Source organism: Tupaia chinensis, unplaced genomic scaffold (assembly GCF_000334495.1).
Source record: "Tupaia chinensis unplaced genomic scaffold, TupChi_1.0 Scaffold000048_1, whole genome shotgun sequence".
Taxonomy (NCBI): Eukaryota; Metazoa; Chordata; class Mammalia; order Scandentia; family Tupaiidae; genus Tupaia; species Tupaia belangeri.
This window is the reverse complement of record NW_006159506.1, coordinates 2,994,287-3,014,492: the sequence shown is the minus strand read 5'-3', so window position 1 is coordinate 3,014,492 and position 20,206 is coordinate 2,994,287. Positions and strand designations below refer to the sequence as shown.

The window sequence follows — 20,206 nt, the reverse complement described above, 5'->3', positions numbered from 1 at the left end:
GAAGACAATGTAAGAAAAAAGAAGAAGATACACAAAACAAATCTCCCTTATAGTGTTAAAGAGTCAAGTAGTAGTAAAGAATTTCTAGGTCATAATCTGGGAAGGAATTTCCAATGAGGCTGCTTTTTCTGTAGAGGCATTTCCTGATCTGAAATAGGTACCCAACAGGCTAAGTTGTGTTTTTTTACAACCTCTTTAAGTCATGGGGGGCACTACATTTGGGCTTACCAAGATAGGGACCCTGACGAATCATCCTCTACTTCAGGTCGGAACCCTAAGATCTGCATCCAAAGGTGAGCATTAACTGGAAGTAAACCTACCCTTAAACAGGTTGAAAGCCAGGTTAAAGTCTGGTTAAGCTGTCTGGTGATAATGGCAATGCTGACATGACCAGCATGGGACATCTTAAAGCAAGAAATTAGATTTATGTGTGTCTATGAGGTTGGTGGGGGGAAAACAAAATCCTCCTTGATGGTAGAGAACTCTTTATGAGTTGCAAATAATTTCCACAAATGTTTTAACAAATACAATGTACAACACACAATCAAAAGATGACCAGGAGGGACCAGCAGTTAGCGTAATGGCTATGTCGCTGAACTCCCATGTAGTTGACCATGGTTTGAGTCCTGGATCTGGTGGCTTAAACCCATGCCGGGAGCGTGTGCATGCATGCCCAAGATCCCGAGAGGAGAATGGAGGAGAAGGGATTGTGGTGTAGCCATCCCCCCTAGGGGGTGATTTCTCACTCTCTGTCTCTCTCTGTTTCTCTGGCGAGCACATGCGCCCTGTAGCAAATGGTTTTTCTTCGGAGCCAATGGCCGCTGGAACAAAAAAAAAAAAAAAAAAAAAAAAAAAAGTAAATTTCACCTCTTAGGAGTCACCTATTTGCATTTTCCTTGGCATAGGTGTGAAGTTAAATGAGGCTGCTTCCTGTCTGTCTCTAACTGCACCCCCTCTGCCACCCCCAAACTCCCTGATTTTTCATACCATTTCTTACCAGGTTTTATGCGTTAACAAGAGTATTTAGATTTCCCGAACTGCCTGTTGGAAAGAACTTATTTCACTTAAATACCCTAAAAAGGCACGAACAGAGCCACCAGTCTTTATTGGGCTTTATAATAACCTCTTTGTCTTAAATGAACGATTTGACCCCTTTCCCTTTAAAGAAAACCCCAGAAACATCACCCACATCACTACCTGCCCATTAGAACTGGGATCCAGTTTTCAGAAACTGTCGAGTTACAGAGGTTTGTCTGTTTGTCTGTTGTGTTCCTGTGACCAGGGGAAAAGCCGCATGCTACCTATCCGGGATTTATTCATTCTCTGTAAATTCTCTCTGCCCAGCTCGGGTGCAGCAGCTGAGCTCATTTATTTACTCACACAGCACCAATATAATGAAAATGGAATCTGGCCTTAAAAAATACACCCTCCCTGCCATGTCCGTGGTTAACCCTTCCTAAGGTTTCTCTTGTGCTCTCGGTTATTGCTTTCCCATTTTGGGGAGGTGAGTAATTTTCCTTCCATGACATTTCGAGACCTGATGTGATGCCAGAACTAAGCCTTTTGCTAGCCCAATCTAAATCTCAGCCAGCCTCTTTCCCCAGATGAGGGAAAGTCAGGACTGAAAGCTCAGGAGGCGAAGGGGGCTCTCGGGTCCCTTTCATTTGACCCAGTGTTGGGCGGAGAGCCACTCAATGGAAACAGGGCCCGATTGTTAAGCCCCTTGCCCGTCTCCCCTGCTGCTTCCAGGAAGCTCTTTGTGCAGCGAGTGCTAAAGCAATATTTAGTTATGGAGTGACCAAGCGCCAGAGAGCAGCTAGACGCATTTAACATGAAAGAACAGGATGGGAAATGACGTCTGGGTTTCTCAAGTGGTCGAGGTCTTTCTCAGGATAAAGCCAAATACAGCCCGTGACAAGGTTGGGTACAGCAAAGCCATTTCTTTTCCTTTTTTTTTTTATATCCCATGGGCCCGAGCGTCCTTTGAATGAAAACTATAAAAGGCAGATGCATTTCGGCTCTTTTGATGTCCGAATAAATTCAGCAAGACGCTGAGCACTAAATCTAGATGTTGAAATGGATTTCGGAGATGACCAGACTGCCCTACGGGGAATACAACGGAGAAAGGGATGAAGATTTCAGAGCATGAATGCCTCCTCTCTGTATCGTTTTTCCCGAAATCCGAGAACTCTCACAGCCTAGTGGGGAGAAACGATACAATGGCTGATAGGTCAGGCTGCTCCGTGGTAGAACTTGGTGCCAGTGCTCAAGGTGGCTGCTAAGACAACAGACCGACCAAAAGTCTCTGCCAAATCCAAGTGGATTGAACAGGGGAAAGGGGATCTAGAGCGAGGAGTTCTAGGAAGAAGTCCTTTCTTAGCTCTTAGTAACAAAGCAGGGATGAAAGAAGTTTTCCTTAGTGAGAGACCCTCTGGACGTTTTCTTGAGTGCAGGGACTTAGGTCTGCCAAACATCAATTCCTTCTGTCTCCTTTGTGTCTCTGCTTGCTCTCACCATCTTTGGGCCTGACTCCATCTTCTAAGGGACACTAGTGGTCCTGGTTGGTAAGATGGGCTAGATCCTAACGGAAGGGTAGGAAGGATCTGCCAACATTTAAGAGTCAAGTTAATTTATATAAATGTCTGAGTGTCTTTTTTTATTCTTTCCAAATTTGCAGGAGGATATGTGTGCTCATCAGAGAGAGACAGACAGACAGAGAAAGAGAGGGAGAAAGCACCTCGCCCAGTGGGGTGTGGTCATATCTCACGCAATCCCTTCTCCTCTATTTCTCCATCCTAATGGAATTTTGAGCATGCACACATGGACCAGGGTGTTTTTCAAACTTCCTGGGCTGGGATGTAAACTGCAGCTATCCATGTGTCATCTGACTCCTTAACCACTGGACTATGGGGTCAGCACATGTCTTTCCCTTTCATAAAAAGACTCTTGAGGTCATGTCATTATATTGTACTTTTTTTTTTTTTTTTTTGCTATAAGGCGCGTGCGCTCGCCAGACAGACAGAGAGAGACAGAGAGATGGAAAGTGAGAAATCACCCCCCAGGAGGTATGGCCATGCTGTAATCCCTTCTCCTCCATTCTCCTCTCGGGATCTTGAGTACGCACGCATACGTGCCTGGCATGAGTTTTAAGCCACTGGGTCTGGGACGCAAACGGTGGTCGATTACATGAGAGTCCAGCCACATAGCCATTACGCTAACTGCTGGTCCCTCATTATATTGTACTTTTCAAGTGATTCTGGGAAAGAATCAAATATGGATATTTGCATTGTGAAAATTTAGCAAGACCATCAGAGGTAGTCCGGCTTCACCTACAATTCCGCAGTTGAAGAAATGAAGTGCAGGGAGCTTACCCACCTGTGAACAATACAGAAGTGAACAGGCTCTTAGGTGTTGCAGTGTCCAGCCTGTTCTCCATGTCCTGTTACCTACACTTGGAACATACACTAGACATTTACTAGAAATTGATGACTTTTCTAATTTTGCAAGTAAACACTTCCAAAGGAAGTTGCTCTTTTTTACACAAGGGGACTTCAAAATCATTCATAGAAGAATGGAGGGACCAGCAGTTAGTGTAATAGCTATGTTCTGGACTCCCACATAGTCGACTGCAGTTCGCGTCCCAGACCCCAGTGGCTTAAAACTCACGCTGGGCGCTTGTGAGTGAGTGCCCAAGATCCCGAGAAGAGAATGGAGGAGAAGGGATTGCGGCGTGGACATCCCCCTGGGAGGGGGTGATTTCTTGCTTCCTGTCTCTCTGTCTCTGTCTGTCTCTCTGTCTGTCTGGTGAGCGCATGCGCCCTATGGCAAAAACCTCTCCACAAAAAAAAAAAAAAAAAAAAAACCCAAAAAAAAAAAAAAAAAAAAAGAATGGAAAAGTATTAGGTTGTTGGAAAAGTCATGACGCATTTGTGCATAGAAAAATATGTCATGACTTTTCTGACAACCGAATATGCAATAGTAAAAGTTTAATTGTTGCATAATTTCTTCACAATATGCATCTCCACGAACTTTTTAAAGCCCTCTCCAATAAGAAGCACAACTGGAAAGCTAGTCATCTTAGGCTGTGGAGGGAGTGCCTCGTTGGCAAGCTTATTCAGGTGATTTAACGGTATCTGGTTGAGTGAAGTTATCCATTCAGAGTGACTGGAAGTCATTTGAAAAGAAGGCATTTCCAAATGACTGAGAAAGCAAAGCAGCAATGTTCTCAGGGTCCGTGGTCTTGACGTTTCCCCTGTGATCTGCTCAGACTCCTGGATCAGCCTGCAGAGACGGGCCCATGCAGCCGAGCAGCAGGGACTTCCATGCTCCTCACCTTGGATTCCCTTAGCATTCAGGCTGCTCCCTGGATCTGAAGTGGAGACTTATACAGCAACTTTAATTCTTCCTGGCCGACAAGATGCATTTTAATGCCCAGGGTTCTGATGAGCTGGAATTGCTAACGAAATGCCTAAATATGTCCTCTTATTTTAGGACTTGGCAACATCGACCATTTGCTGGGATGTAAAAATCATTAACATCAGATCCAGACAGACATGAGCTCAAATATCAATCCTGCCCCTGACTAGAGGCTGCAAGTTAACTTCAGCAAGTTAACTTACTTCTCAGACCCCAGATCCATTCTCTGTGAGTGAAGGCTGTAACATACACCTTGGAGGCTGTGGAGAGAATAGATGAAATTGCGTGCAGAACGTCCTGAACACAGAGCCTAGGCTCAAAGGCACTTTAAGGAGGCCCCTCCTTTCCAGTTCTAAAGCTACCTTGCAGAGTAAGATACACAAACTTCATAACACTGCTAAAGGCTACACAACCCATTGGTGGTAAATTTGGAAACAAAAACTATTCTGATAAATCACTGGTATAAGTATGCCATGCCTTTGATAAAATCAAATACAGTGGTCAGGAGCTGGTGCAGGAGCAGTGCAACTGAGTCCACACGGGAAAGGTTCTGGGTTTGCATCCTGAGACCTTCCTGGACATGCTGGGCCCGTGCCCATGCCCATGGGGCTGGCAGAGACTGGGGAGAGGGGATTGCTGCATGAAGACCCTGTTGGGGATGCCTCTGTCTGTCTCTCTCACTCTTTCATGGAAGAAGTAAATAAACTTAAAAAAAAAAGGAAGAAGAAAAGAAAGGAGGAAACCAAGTATTGTAAACATTATTCGAATAAATCAGATGTGAGTATGACATTGCTAAAGGTTTCTTCAAAAGACTGATGTGACCCCTTTAAGGAGTACCTGCTACTCTTCAAATGTTACTGGAGTTACAACAACTTTTGGGGAAGATGCACCTGTATTCCTTAAACAGGAGGAGCAGCAGCACAGCTGTCCAGAAGGGAATTTTTTTTTTTTGATTTTGCTATAGGGTACATACACTTAACAGAAAGAAGGGGGAGCGAGAAAGACAGGGAAAATGAGAAATCACTCCCAGTGAAGATGGCCACACCACAATCCCTTCTCCAGTCTCTTCTCAGGATTTTGGACACACACACACACACACACACACACCCCTACTGTGTTTTTAAAGCCACCAGGTCCAGGACTCAAACTGCAGTATTGGCCATGCGGGTTCTAGCTGTCTTCACTTCCACACCACCTGCTGGCCCCAAGAAGTGTCAAGAAGTTACCTTGGCAAACAGGTGGATGGTACAACTATTTACTAGAACCAAGTGCTTTTGATTTCTTCCAACTCCTAGGTCTGCATTTTGCACTACGTATTCAAACAAGTCTATTTTTAGAGATGTGTTCAACCCATATTAAGTGTCGGTTTAAATAAATAAACGTATTATTTTCTCTCCCTCACAAATAGAGCGTTAGCCACTTTGCTAGATGTTATACACACACGGTATCTAACACATTCACCTTGATAAGCATAGTCTTAGCATGAAATCATTGAGAAAAGATTACTTTGTTTGCTTTGGTGTAGGTTTATGCAATGTTACTAATGTACTCTTAGAACTATGCATTATCTGTGAGCTTTATAACAAAATGTAACTGGGTTTGAAGGTTTCGGCACTGACCAAACAAAAACGACCTTTGTTCATTTTTAGGGAGGTGTCAGTGTTTGCTCATTCTCCTGGCGTGGGTGACTCTTCTGGGAAAAGACACTTCTCATTTTCAAAATGAGCTCACAAAGTCCCGCCCTTCCCATGCTCAAGGACCTCTAATTTTGTGTAGACTTAGAATGTAGCATGATTCTTCAGGGGAGAGATTTTAAATGAAGGTCAAGTTCTCCATACAGCTCCAAAAGCCATGTGTTGAGAGAAAAACTACATTTAAAGTAGGATTATCTTGATATAGAAATGCATAATTCTGAACCATACTTGTACTTTAGTGAGTTTATAAATGAAGACACGGAAGGGACCCTCTGCCCCGGAAGTATTTTTAAGGGGCGTAGATACTGTGTGTGTGTATGTGTATATTGATGTAGGCAGGAAATAAAAGAAAGGGAGGTGAAGTCAGTGTTTGTCTTTTATGGGAGCTTTCATTTCCTCTAAATCTATTTTTCACTAATTGGTAGACAAATCATGCTGTTAACATATAGCAGTTAGTTGGCCAGTGTCTGAGGGTTGCTCTGGGCAACCAGATTTCACAATACTTCTATTCCAATAAAGGAAGTCTTTGATTCCTTAGCCAATGGCTATGGGTGTATGTGTGTGTATGTGTGTGTGTGTGTGTGTGTGTGTGTGTGTGTGTGTAATTTGTGATGATTCAGTGTCTAAGAAGGTACAAACATTGAAGCAAATCTATTTCTGGGTCTTGTATTACCTTTCAGGAATGGGCCCGGAAGACCTGGTTAAAAATCTTTGACTCATTTCCTACCAACTTTTGGCTGTGTCCCATTTGGAAAGTAGAAGATGGTCTTTAAAGATGATGTCATGGGGTCTTCATGAAATCTTAGATTTCTGGGGATTTCTGAGTGTCTCCTGAAGGTAGTACTTGGCCTAGCCTAGACCATCACACACATTATAATGGCAGGCTATTGCATTTTCAATGAGCACGTGACTCCCTTGAAATTAATGAAAGCTACAACATATTTTGGGACCAGAGAGGAGGGAGAACCTGCTACATTGTAGAGAAAAACCTTCACAGAGGAGATGAACTTTGAAATGGATTTCAAAAAATGAATAGGAGTTCTAAGGTAAAATGGGGGGGGCAGTCAGGCTGCCTAGGTCAATCATCTTTTCTTTACGTGACCATAGAAGAATCATTCTTGGGGACCAGCAGCTGGCATAATGGTTCCATCACTGGACTCCCACATAGTTGACCATGGTTTGAGTCCTGGACCTGGTGATTTAAAACTCACGCCAGGCATGTGTGTGTGCATGCCCCAAATCCTGAGAAGAGAATGGAGGAAAAGTGATTGTGGCATGGCCATAACCCCTGGGAAGTGATTTCTCACTTTCTGTCTCTCTGGCTCATGTATGCATACTATAGCCAAAATCTTTCTCTCTCTCTAAAGAAGAAAGAAAGAAAGAAAGAGAAAAAAGAAAAAAAAAAATCCCTCTTATCTCAATTGGGCAAAATGCCAAAAACTAGGTCCCCAGAAAAACCTAACTTCACATCAATCCTGCTTTGCTTTGGGTGCTCACTTACTGTGTTTTGATAGTTTTGATTTTATAAAGTAGCTGGTGACATTCTCAGAGGCCCTGTCAAGGGGAAATCATGTCTGACATCTCTTGCACCGGTTGCCCCTTAGCAGGACAATGGAATAGAGCTTGTCATTTAACCCAAAACTTATCTTCAAAAGGAGACAAAGCAAATAGAATCCTACCAGTCAGAATAGAAGCAACACCTCCGAAGAATAACCAGAGAAGCATATAACTTCCTGTGCGGATCAAGCATGAAATAGATGAGCTCAGGTGGTCATTTCACTGATCACTGGAGCAGAGCTATTGGCTATTTTAGACTTCTTTTGGTCTTTGACTTTTGGACATTTGGAGGCTCCATTCCAAGCCAAACTCCCATATTAAGTAGAATCTTTACTTGCAAAAAAATGGAAAACTTTTTTTTTTTTAAATAATAATTTGGGGCCAGCAGTTGGCATAATGGCTATGTTGTAGGACTCCCATGTAGTCAACCACAGTTCGAGTCCTGGACCCGGTGGCTTAAACTCACCAGGTGCATGTACGTGCACGCCCAAGATCCCGAGAGGAAAATGGAAGAGAAGGGATTGCGGCGTGGCCATCCCCCCTGGGGGGTGATTTCTCGCATTCTATCTCTCTCCCTCTGTCTTTCTGGTGAGCGCACGCACCCTATACCAAAAACCTCTCCAAAATAATAATAATAATAATAATAATAATTCAGCCTATCAGTGACTCATTTAATTTCGAATTGCCTATGAGTTCTTGGCAATCATGATATGTATTTAGAAATCTTTGCTAAGTGAGAAAAATCTAACTTAAAAACTGTTTTCAAATGCAATGAAAGAGGATGAGCTCGTTTCAGGCGGATATGATGTTGTTTCTAAGACATTTGTCTAAATATTTATTAATTTCTATTTTTCATTTTTTTGTCTTTCATATTTTGGAGCCAAAAGATTTTAACTTCATCTCTCAAATATTCTCGTAGGGCCTGGGCATTCCACCTACAATGTCTAATGGATAAAATGACCCTGCGCACAAAACTCAAAAGTGAAAAACACCAGTGAAATTAAGTAGAAGGGTCAGTGTATATGGTTTCCCGATAATGTCGAGAATTCTTTTCCACCCTCTGCAGAATTCTTGTAGAACCAAAGAGCAAGCTCCATACTCAAAAGATATAGCATATGTGTTATCAATCAAGTATCTATTCGTACATTTGGTGAACAGTAAGAAATTGAATAGGGATGATGCAGTTAAAAATAAATTCTGAGAAAGGAAAGATAAGCAAGGTGAGAGGAACTCTTTTTTTTTTGGAGAAGTTTTTGCTATAGGGTATGTGTGCTCGCCAGCCAGACAGAAACAGACAGAAAGCGAGAAATCACCCCCCAGGGGGAATGGCCATGCCACAACCCCTTCTACTCTCAGGATTTTGGGCACGCACGCACATGCGCCCAGTGTGAGTTTAAGCCACCGGGTCCAGGACGCGAACCACGGTCAACTACATGGGAGTCCAGCGACATAGCCATTACGCTAACTGCTGGTCCCAGGAACTCATTTTTTTTAAGCCCCTGCTATAGTAAACCCTTGTGCCAGTTTCCTTCTATATATCATCCCCCTTCATTCTCATGAGAGCCCTGTGAGGTAGTTAAGGATTACTCTCATTTGCCAGTCAAGATACAACTGCTTAGAAAAGGTCAGTAACTTGCCAAGGGATAGATGGCTCTGAAGCGATGGAACTAGAAATCAGCCTAACCCTAAAACCATGCTCTTTTCACGAGATGCATGCTGGTTTCACGAAAGGGTGGGGATTACGTGGCTTTCTTTCTGTAAACCCTGATTTAATAAGGGATGAATGTTGGTGAGTGTGGAGGAGATGAAAGAGGGTGGGCAGAGGCTGGAGTTTCCCGGAGAGCAAAGTTGAAGTGATGGAAGGCAAAATTCACCGTCTTTTTTTTTTTCTTTTCTTCAGTGATTCATTAGTAGGAACAAAAAAAAAAAAAATGATAAAACTTCTGCAGCCCACAGTCTGTAGCAACCTCAAGGAAATTGTGAAGTATGGAAAGTCCCAAATTACAATCAGATTGGAACATCTCCAAGCTCCTTCACTCTCCCTTTACAGCATTTCTCAAAGAGTAGACCTTGACCTCCTCCCCAGAAGGGTGTGAAGAACTTGATAAAATGCACATTTCATGGGCCCAGCCTGGATCTAGTGAATGACTGTCTGGAAGGAAGGGCCTGGGTGGGAATCCCTGTTTTAACTCACCTTCTCTACCTCTCTGAATGACTCTATGTTCATTAAAATGTTCAAACCACACTTCAGTGGTTTAGAACAATATTCCGCTGCCTTATTTTCTTGTTCAATAGCTTTTAAGGACCGCAGTTTAAACTGCCAGGAATGTCTGGTTCTGAGTTTGCCACCATTTTATAGATGGAAAATTAAAAGAGAAAATGAGCAAAGAGAAAATAGAAAGGGAAAATGAGTGAATTGCTTCATAAAAGTGCTAAAATCAGAACTAAACAAAACCACATACCCCAAACCTAAAAAAAAACCCAAAACAATAAACAAACAGAAATCCAGCCTCATGCCCACTGCACTAGGTTTATTTCTTGGGGGCTTGGCTTACGTCATTAGTCTGAATTTCCACTGAGAAAATCCTGTAGTGAGGCAGAGGTTGGCAGAAGTTGTTGCTGTTACTTGAAAGGTTAAAGTTAATCTCTTAGCAGTTAGACATCTTGACTAGGGAAAAAAGGAGGGAAGGAGGAAAGGAGAGAAGGAAGGAAGGAAGGAAGGAAAGAAGGAAGGAAAAGGGAGGGGAGAAAGAGGAAGGGGAAAGAGAAGAGGAGGGAGAGAACAAAAAGGGAGGAGAGTAGGAGGGGAGAGAGAAAAGAGCAGGGGGGAGAAGGGAGGAAAAGAAGGAAGAGGCAGACTCACTTCCGTGGAGGTGTGAGCCAGTGGTCCAGGCATCAGTGGAGGGAACAGGCAGCCTAGGGACTCCTAGATGCTTTCAAGGAGAGGTCACAATATCAGTACTTGTCTTAACCTCTCCCCAGCTCTGACTGCACCCCTGCAGGGACTGGTGGAAGGCCCTTTTCAGAAGTTGGCTTCCTCCTATGGGATACACCTGCCTCTTGAAACACAAGATCTTATACTGAGTGTAGAATTAAAAGCAAAACAGAACATGGAGTTTGAGTGCCCGAGGGTCACCCCAGTCCCCCGCCACCCCCAGCTCCTTGACATCAATCCAAGCCAAGGTGAGCTAAGTCTTTGGCCTCTGAAAGGATAGAGAGACCACGAGAAAAACTGCAGTGCTATGAGAGCATGTCTGATTGGGAAGAGGTCCGAAGTTTTAGGCTTCTCAGACTTGGAACTGAAAAGGTTGAGTCTACGAAGGAAAACATGTCACTTTCCTGCCAAAATAAACTGTGATGAAAGTTTAGACCCCACCACCTCTCAGCCAAGCATTTCCTGTTCTGAGCGCCCTGTCGGCCTCCTGCTAGCTCAGATGAAGGAAAGCTATTTTTAAGGTGCAAACAACCAGGACTAAGAACGAGAGACGTTATTTATTTATAGTTACACCTCTCAACGACTCCTTTCCCTCTCTGGAGATAGAGGCCAGGTTTGGCTTTCTCTCTGCATCTGAAATCACTGGGGTAAGAACTCTGAAGAGTCAGGGTCAGCAGATTGCCTCTAGACCTATCTTGGTGTCCTGGGCAAGACAGGGTGGAGAGCCAGTCCCCATTTTATGAGGAATTTTCCTCCTGGCAACAGACACTCAGCTCATGCCACCCACAAGCTCTCGAGAAGTCTTTTGTAAAATACACTTTTTGTATAAAAGGTGATTTGAAAATACACACTTGGTTTTGTTATTTAAAGGAATCCAACAGTGAATCCTTTTTTTTTTTTTTAAGAAACAGAAGATTTTAGTACCATCCAAATAACTATTCCCTAATTTACATGGGCTTTTAATTCAGACTGTATTAGATTTACTTGAGGCAGGGTACATCTGCATTTAGTGTTCTGAGTCAACAAGCTCTTTCTGGTATCTAACTGTAGCTTTCTTCTTATAATTTAGAGATTTTTGTTCTTATGTTAAATTACCCCATTCTTTCTTTTTTTTTAAAGAGGTTTTTTTTTTTTTTTTTTTTTTTTTTTTTTTTTTTCTGTAGAGTGCATGAGCTCATTGGCGAGACAGAGAGAGACAGAAAGCGAGAAATCACCCCCTGGGGGGATGGCCACACCACAATCCCTTCTCTTCCGTTCTCCTCCTGGGATTTTGGGCATGCATGCACACATGCTTGGTGTGGGTTTCAAGTCACTAGGTCTAGGACTTGACCTGCAGTTGGCCATGTGGGAGTCCAGCAACATAACCATTACGCCATCTACTAGTCTCTAAATTAGCCCATTCTTAATAACAAACCTCAAAGGACCTGTTGGACTTTTCTAGTATTGGGTCGTCAGGAAAGTCATGACACATTTTTGCATAGAGAAACATAGAAAAAGAAGTCACGACTTTCTCAACAACCTAATAAGCAAAAGAGAAAGTCTCTTCTTTGTGATGCTCATGGAAGCATCATCTTGGTTTTGATGATTACCCCCATAGTTGACTGACAATGTTATCTTCTCAGCACATATCCATACATAACATTTCCATGTTTACTTCCGTCTCCCACCCTACAATATAAGCTTCAAGAGGACTTCTTCACTCTTCAGTTCATCACTGTCACAGCATCAAAAATACATTGATTAGATGCTCAACATTTATTATTAAATTAACACATGGCTATCTCAAATTGCTGTGGTATTTGGAATTATACAGGGTGTTGGAGAGCTCTCCACCCTTTACATTTTTTTCATGCTTGATGCCTTCCTAAAGATCCACATCGTACTATTTTAACTTTGTGCCTCAGGCATTATGATAGGAATTACTTGAAGGATTGGAGATGGCTTCTTTCCAAATTCACTAATATCTATGTTTTTAAAAATGAGTCAAACTTTAAGCTGACAGCTCTACAGAATGAGTTGGTGGTTATAGCATACTCCCAGCTTCCTGCTGGTGGGTTCTTTCTCCAGCCATGCCAACTGGGTCACAATTCAACTTTTGGCCCAGGGAGGATCCTTGTTGCATCATTATACTTGTACAAGACTCAGTGCTTTATTCCACTCTAGGAAGAACTAAAAAAGACTGGATGCTATTTGAATACAGAATCTAGGTCTAGGTGCAGATCTATTAAAAAGGTGGAGAGAAACAATATTATGACCTAGTATGACCCAGCATGACCTGGGAACGTACAATGACTGTGGAGCAATAGTACTGGGCACATGGTAGTTCAAGAAAGTATTGCTGTCTAGCAAATGGCAAATTCAGGCAAAAATGGACCTGGTGCTAGGGTATTTGGTATATTCACTTCTTTTCAGTTTCAAGTTATCGTTTTGAGAGCACTCCCTTTGCTACAAATACAATGGAACAAAAAATAAGCAGGGATGAAAATCCTGTTAGTCACTTACTCACCTTTTGACTTAAGTGGGGACCATTGGTTCCACCAATGCTTCTCTGTCCTGAGGGTGGCACTTGGTACACATCTTGTTCTTGGGTTCCATAGCCAGTGGGTACTTGGTAAATTCCATGATTTTGGTAGGAAGGTGGAACTTGGTAGATGGTATCACGAGGAGTGGCCTGTGGGTTTGACACTTGATGAAGCTTCTGTTGGCCAAAAGTCTGAGGCATCAGTCCAGAAGTAGGCTGGTCATGACTGGAGGAGGTCTCCTGCACAGGACCAATCAGAAGCTTCACCCGGTTTCCCGGGACAATGCCTTGTCGACCGTGTAAGGAGCACAGCCACCATCCTTCCAGCCCTCCTGTGTTCTGCTCTATGACGGTCAGGATGTCTCCTTTGCGAAAGGCCAGTTCCTCTGCACACTCTGGGACATTGTCATAGAGGGCCCTTGCCATCAGATTCTAGGAAGGAAGGAAGAGGGGGAAATCACGTTAGAATATCAGTGCAGTCTCTTTAATACCTAAAGTCCATGCTCTTACGGAGAGGCCCAGTTCCTGAACAATGGCCTATAAGGAGAAAAACAGATGGTGCAGACAAAAGACAGATACATCCATGCCGTGTCTGCCACCACTGACATCAGACTGCCTCTTCAGAAAAGCCTGGAACACCAGAACCGCCTTCACTCTAGCAGTAGAGGCTCTGCCAAGGAATTATGAGTAGCGCTGTGAAAAAGTTACAGAATGGTTGGCTGCACAAATCATTTCTCTCTCTTTTTTGAAGCTCAGCTTAGGATGGAAAAATATCCCAAGCTATTCATATCTACTACAGCAGACATTTCCCAATCGTTTCATGTATCAGAAGAAAAAAAAGAGTCAAAGACCATCCCAATGAACACATACTACAAATGGTATTTAGATTCAGTGTCAACATGTAAACAAAAGCACACTTGTATATGTGTTGGCAGGGCTTAAAAATCTTATTTTGGGATGGTCAAGATGTTCTTGGATACAGGGACAGTCTGTGAGTGCAGTATAAAGATGTGACAATGAAGCATGGGACGAAGTGGGACAGTAGTGTACATCTCCAGGTTTGCTGGCCGGGAGCTATAAGGAATTTATTAACACATAGGTTGATGCCAACTCCCTCTTTTAGTCTTTTACTCATACCTTTCCTGAGGGGCCCTCTCCACTCTGCCACATTATCACCTACTTCTTGAATCTCGCCATTCACATCTGAAAGGCTGAGCCTTCCCCTTTCATGGGCCCAAAACACTCTCTTTGTAAGAAGGCCTGTCTGGCACATCGAGTCCTAAGCAGACAGCCAAAGTAGGCATTCAGCTGAGAGCGGGCAGGCGTACGTGCTGACATTCTTGGAAGCCTTTCAAAGACTCTGCAGATTTCATTTCTTGGCGTTAGTAATTTTTCCCAGCACGCTGGCGGCCATTACCGCATGCCTGTCCCCTTCCCAGAACACAGGGAAGCTGGGGAACGTTGTAAATTCAACTCAAGCATTTGGAAAATAAAACTGATCCCGTGAGTGCTTCGTTAAAATGTTTGGATGCACTTAATGTCATGGTGGTGGGGATCATTTAAGGGAGAAAGGATTGCTGACTGGAGGGAGGTTGTTCGTGATTTTACTTCATGCCATGATGCATTCACAGCATTTTTGGCTTGTATTACCTGAACTGTTCCTGTTTTCTTCTGTAGAAATGTGGATTTGGTCTTTCAGCCTTATGCTTTTTATTTCTTCAAAATGGACATACATTAATGGTCTCCCCTGTACAACACTCTTTTATCACAGGTCTTGAATGGCATGCTGGTCTCTGCTATGAGTGGCTGTGCTATGCAAGGCATCTACCCTCTCCCTCTGCTCAGTAGCTAGGAAGAAATCCGATTCTATCACTATTAGCCAAGCTCCTCTTACTCAGTGCAGCTAGTTAACTTAAGGAGATAAAGGCATGGAGGTCAGTACCCAAGACGCTATGTGATGCTCTTCAAGAAAAAGCTTGAAAATCCTTGTGAGTTCTGACATCCACGAATTCTGGGACACAGACAGGTGAAGGGGGCAAGGAAAGCTAAAGGGAAGTTAAGAAGTTTGTGTTTCACACGAAGGTTTTACTGAGTAGTTATATTCCAGGAAGCTTTGGTTCCTTCTCATAATTAAAATTCACAAACATAAAGATAAAATCAGAGGCTGGGCGGGCTTTGGAGTGCAGAGGTTAAGGCTGTACAAAAGAAGTCGGATCCCACATCACCAATCAGGGATCAAGTCCCAGCCCCAGGGACTTGCAAAACACACTTTGAGCATGCACCAGGATCCTGATGGGATAGAGAATTGGAGGGAAAAGGATTGTGGCATGACCAGGTCCCATTGGGGAGTAATTTCTACCCCTTTCTCTCCCCCCACCCCTTCTCTTTCATGAGCACATGCCTCTGGCATTTTTAAAAAAAGATAAAATCAGGTAGAATTCCACCCTGCTTTGTGGAACCATTTAAGGATGTGTCATAATCCTAAAATCTTCTTGGTGTCTCTTTTTCCATCTTTTTGGGTATTCTGTAATTTGGAAGAAAAGTCACAGTGCCCCAGAGGATGAGATTCCAGTCCTTTGTACTGAAATGATCTGGAGGAAATGATATCACCGTGTTGTATTGTGATTATAGAGTGGGGAGAGAGCTGACTGCTCTTGTCTCTGTCCCCTTCTCCTGGGCCCTTTCAACAACTGGGAATGGCTGGTAAGGAAATCCTTGGATGAATTCAGAAATGATGGTATCGGGGCCACTTCTATGGGAGCAAAGGGTTGATAGCTGGTCAATTATACTGCCTACAAGGAAGGGAAAGAAGAAAAACAGAAAACAGTAGAAAGGAAATGGGCTAAAGACCTAATCGGCATACATCAGCTTGAGGCATTGGGAGTTGGGTCACTTCCAACTCTGAGGAACACCATGAAGCTCTGAAGTGAAGCGCCGGACCATGCTTGATTAGAGGCAGAAAGAAATACCCATGGAGAGTCCTGTGGATAATCTTTGTCTCCTGTCCCAGAAACCTTCCCCCGCCACCTGGGCAGCAACTCAGTAATGTTTCCACACATGCTGCAAGGGCTGCTTCTGCAGGAAACATTCAGAGCCCCGTAGTCTGTGTTAATGTGGACACCGCAGCTGGGTTCTCCAATGGTTTTCCATGGTGCCCCAATGGTCTTCCCCACTACCCACAGATTTTAGGATTTGGAAAGTGGCAGGGACTCCAGCACCAACCTGACACCTATTTACACATTGATATATAGGCTTGGCCTTGACCAAACAGGAGTGTGACCGGCAAGTTACAGAGAGCCAATGTCTACACCCATTCACTCTCCTGAACAGAAGGTTGTAGCTAAATACCTTTAGAGATCTCCTGGACTCAGTGTCTCTGTTTTTCAGATGAGGAGACAGGTCTAGAGGAGGCCAGTTTATCATTTGTTCAAAGCTACACTATCGGTGTCAGAGAGGAAAATGGAACTCTGGAGTCTCTTAGTTCAACTCTCTTTCCAGGATTCTAAGCTACCTGCGCTCTACGACATGTGCCTTCTAACTGGACACAGTTCCATTCTACAAAGGGACTTCAAAAGCTTGTGGGAAAATGGAATTAAAGTAAGAGTTTATTGTAATGCCAAAATTTTGAAATCCATGCATAGCTTCTTGATAATACACACTTTCCTCGAACTTTTTGAAAATCCCTTGGATAAGAAAGTTCTGAAGATAATCTATCCTTCTTTTTATGTCTACGAAGTAAAATTCTTGGGGTTTAGGGTCCTACCTGTGTGACTGGGCGGATGGCTTCACCCCTTAGCTTCCTCGTCTATACAGTGAGAAGAGGGATCATAGGACATATCACATGGGCTTACAGTGAGGATTTCATCAGTTAATTCAAGAGAAATATTTTAACAGTGCCTGAGACAATAAGCTATTATGACTTTCATTTTATTTATTGATTGCTTGCTTGCTAGAGGGTGCATGGGCACACCAAGAGACAGAGAGACAGAGTGGAGGTGAAAGCACTCCCCCTGGGAAGAGGTCATGCTATATCCCTTCTTCTCTGTCACTATCCTTTTGAGATTTGGGGCACACACATACACCTGGCTTAATTCTCAAGTTGTCAGATCAGGCATTCCAACTGCACAGTTGGCCATGTGGGATTGTACTGCCTGAACCAGGCCAGGAAACCAACCTGACTTGTCTTTTCATTTGCTGGAGAGCATTCATCTTGAGGCTCCCTGACCCTCTCTGCTTCCACTCAATTCTCAATCCAGGATTAGTCCTTTCCTAATGATGTTATTATGTTTATATTTATACATATGGGGCAGAAGAGTTTTACCTCAAAGCAACATTTCTCTGGATTAATAATGAGTTTGGGGCTGGCCCCATAGCCCAGTGGTTAAGGTGAGCCAGATCTCACATGGCTGACCATGGTTTGAGTCCCACCTCTGATGGCTTGAAAAGTCATGCTGGGAATGTGTAAGTGCGTGTGTGCTCAAAATCCTGATGGGATGGAGAAATGAGTAAGAAGGGATTCCAATATGACCATGCCCCATTGGGGGGTGTTTCCCCCCTTTTCCTCTCTGTTTCTCTCTGGCAAGTGCACATACCCTCTCGTGATTAAAAAAATAATAATGAGTTCTGGCAACCTCTTATTGAGTATTTACCTATAAATAGCAATGATGAAATGATTGGTTGTATTCAGGAGAACTTTTTGGGCAAAATAATAATAACAATGGACAAGTTATAAATAAATCCAGCAAATTTCAGAAGCAGGAATACAATACATTAGAAAGTAGAAAAAGAAAGATAAGATGTGTGGCTTTTGAAAATACTTAGTACTGGGGTAAGAGTTCAGTAAGAAGGTAACAGCCAAGTTAATTTTATCTGAAAACAAACCATCACCTTCAAAAATGCACATCATTCATAAGTAGGCAAGTTACAGATTATGTCTTCTGGCAAGGAGAAGGTGGAAGGACCCTCTCCTGCAGTACAAAGGTGTGATTCCTTGAGGCCACAAAATCAGAAGCTGTTATCTGAATATCTTAAACCTGAGAGGCAGTTCATTTATATACAATCTACTCTTTCTCCCCCACCACCTTATTGAATATTTATCTCCAGGGTAGGGACCTCAACACAGAAACAAATCAAGGGAAGATAAGAGCTGTGTAATTCTATATCCTGTTGGATGGTTAGCCTGTGAAGATCGGCAGTTAAGAATGCAGTTAGAACTTGGCAAAGCACCAGGGCTGTTGGGGCACACAGAACTTGAAAGCATTTCACACAATTATGGTCCAATTCTTTCACTTCACAAATGAGAAAAATGAAGCTCAAGAAATTAATGACTTGCCAAGTCACCTGGCAAGATGGTCTTAGGGCTGGGACAAGAATTCGAGCCTCCTGTCTCTAAGTCCAGAATTTATAACTAGTTTTTAGTAAAGTCAAATATGTATGCTCCAAAAGTTGTGGCTCCCATCAGGATTGGAAATTGGCAATTGGAGTCATAAACCCTATCTAAGGACCCCTACTCGTAGTAGCCTCGGGCATTCCCACCCCACCCCTCCACACACACACAATGATTTCTGGAACTTCCTTCTCTTGGCTTTCGTGATACATTCCTTAGTTCTTCCTCCACTCTTGACTACTTTGTCCTTTTCCATCACAGACCAATCCTCCCCTCCATCTCTTAAGTGATCATATTCTAAAGGGACCTCTCTTTGCATTTGTCTTTTCTCTGTTTAACAGCCCTCTATATAAAATCTCACCCATACACAGAGATCATGCCTGAATCTGAAGCTCTTGCCTATATATTTCTGCTGTCCTCCATTCGTCCCTTCTTTCCAGATGTCTAAGGGGCATCTTCACTTCTAACTCAACAAGTGTGAAAACCTCTTTCTCCTGCTTTATCTCCCTTAGTTAAGAGCATGTATACAGCTACCCAAGGATGGAGCCTTCGAGGTGTGTGGACTTTCTGTACAACTTGAAACACAATTACCTAGGCTCTGCTTTCTACTTCAACTGCCACTCTTAATTCAAGTCCTTAGCAGCTTTGTTTTTCTAGAGCACGGCAACTGATTCCCAACTGGTTTTGCTGCACTCAACTTCTTCCCCACTTCAACGCCTTTCTTCCAGGTGACTGGAATAGCTATAGTTCCAAACCTACCTGGTAGCTTACCTTCCCAGTGTTCTCTCACTCTCTCTTTAAGAAGAATAAAGTTTCATGCCAGAGAGCACGTGTGCTAACAAGACCTGGTTATGCTGCAATCCTTTTTCTCCACTTACCCACCCTGTTAGGATCCTGGCCAGGTGGACGCATGCACAGGAACACCCAGTGTATTGCCATCAGGATAAGGATTCTGACTGGTCAGCCATGTGGGATCCAGCTTCTACTGTACTGAGCTGACCTGCCCTCTAGAGCCAGCCTCATCACACCACTTCTTTACTTCATGGCTTGCACTGTATTGCCCACTTTAGACTGTGAATTCCTTAAATCCAAGGACACTGCCTATTTCCTTTTGTATTTTCAGAACATTATCACCATGTTGGAAACAACAACCACACTCATTACGTATTTACTGACTGGAACTGGATTCTGGCCTCTGACTTCTAGGTTTTCTGCAGGGAGGGTGAAATGGTATGTCTAGAGAATTCAGCAAATATGTGGATAAAGTCTTCAGATGGGAGCTGGGAAGTCAAACTACCCTGGGAATAAATGGCGTGTTCAAGTCACTCAAGCCTCCCAGGCAGAGATTGTAGGAGAGAGCAAGCAGCAAAATGCCTGCCCCTCCCTAGTAAAACAGGACAATGACGTAAATGGGGGAGCCTGACTCCCCTGAACCTACTGAGCAAACAGGAAGGCCAAGAGGAACTGGCTGTCCAGCGAGATTAAATACAATGGTCTCTTTAAGAGCTGTTCTGCCTTCAATATAACGATCTGCATTTGATGAGGTTCTTCAGTTCCTGGTTCCCAAGCTATGCCTGAAGAGCGGGAAAAATACCGTACAAGCAGCCTGAACTGCAGGTGCAGAGAGCTCTGGCTGCATGACAACTCTCCACCCCTGCCACTCCCCAACTATTCCCTGACTTTTTTTTTTTTTTTTT

The 20,206-nt window shown here is 43.4% G+C and overlaps 1 protein-coding gene across 3 annotated transcripts in view; it reads right to left on the bottom strand.

The window, feature by feature from the left end:
- NEDD9 (neural precursor cell expressed, developmentally down-regulated 9) overlaps window positions 1–20,206 on the bottom strand; it is a 193,630-nt gene that overhangs the window by 15,881 nt on the left and 157,543 nt on the right. For all 3 annotated transcript variants that reach the window (XM_027774847.1, XM_027774855.1, XM_006141192.2), the window contains one exon: window positions 13,109–13,555. In XM_027774847.1, the coding sequence (XP_027630648.1) occupies window positions 13,109–13,555 (447 nt within the window). The remainder of the gene's footprint in view (window positions 1–13,108; window positions 13,556–20,206) is intronic.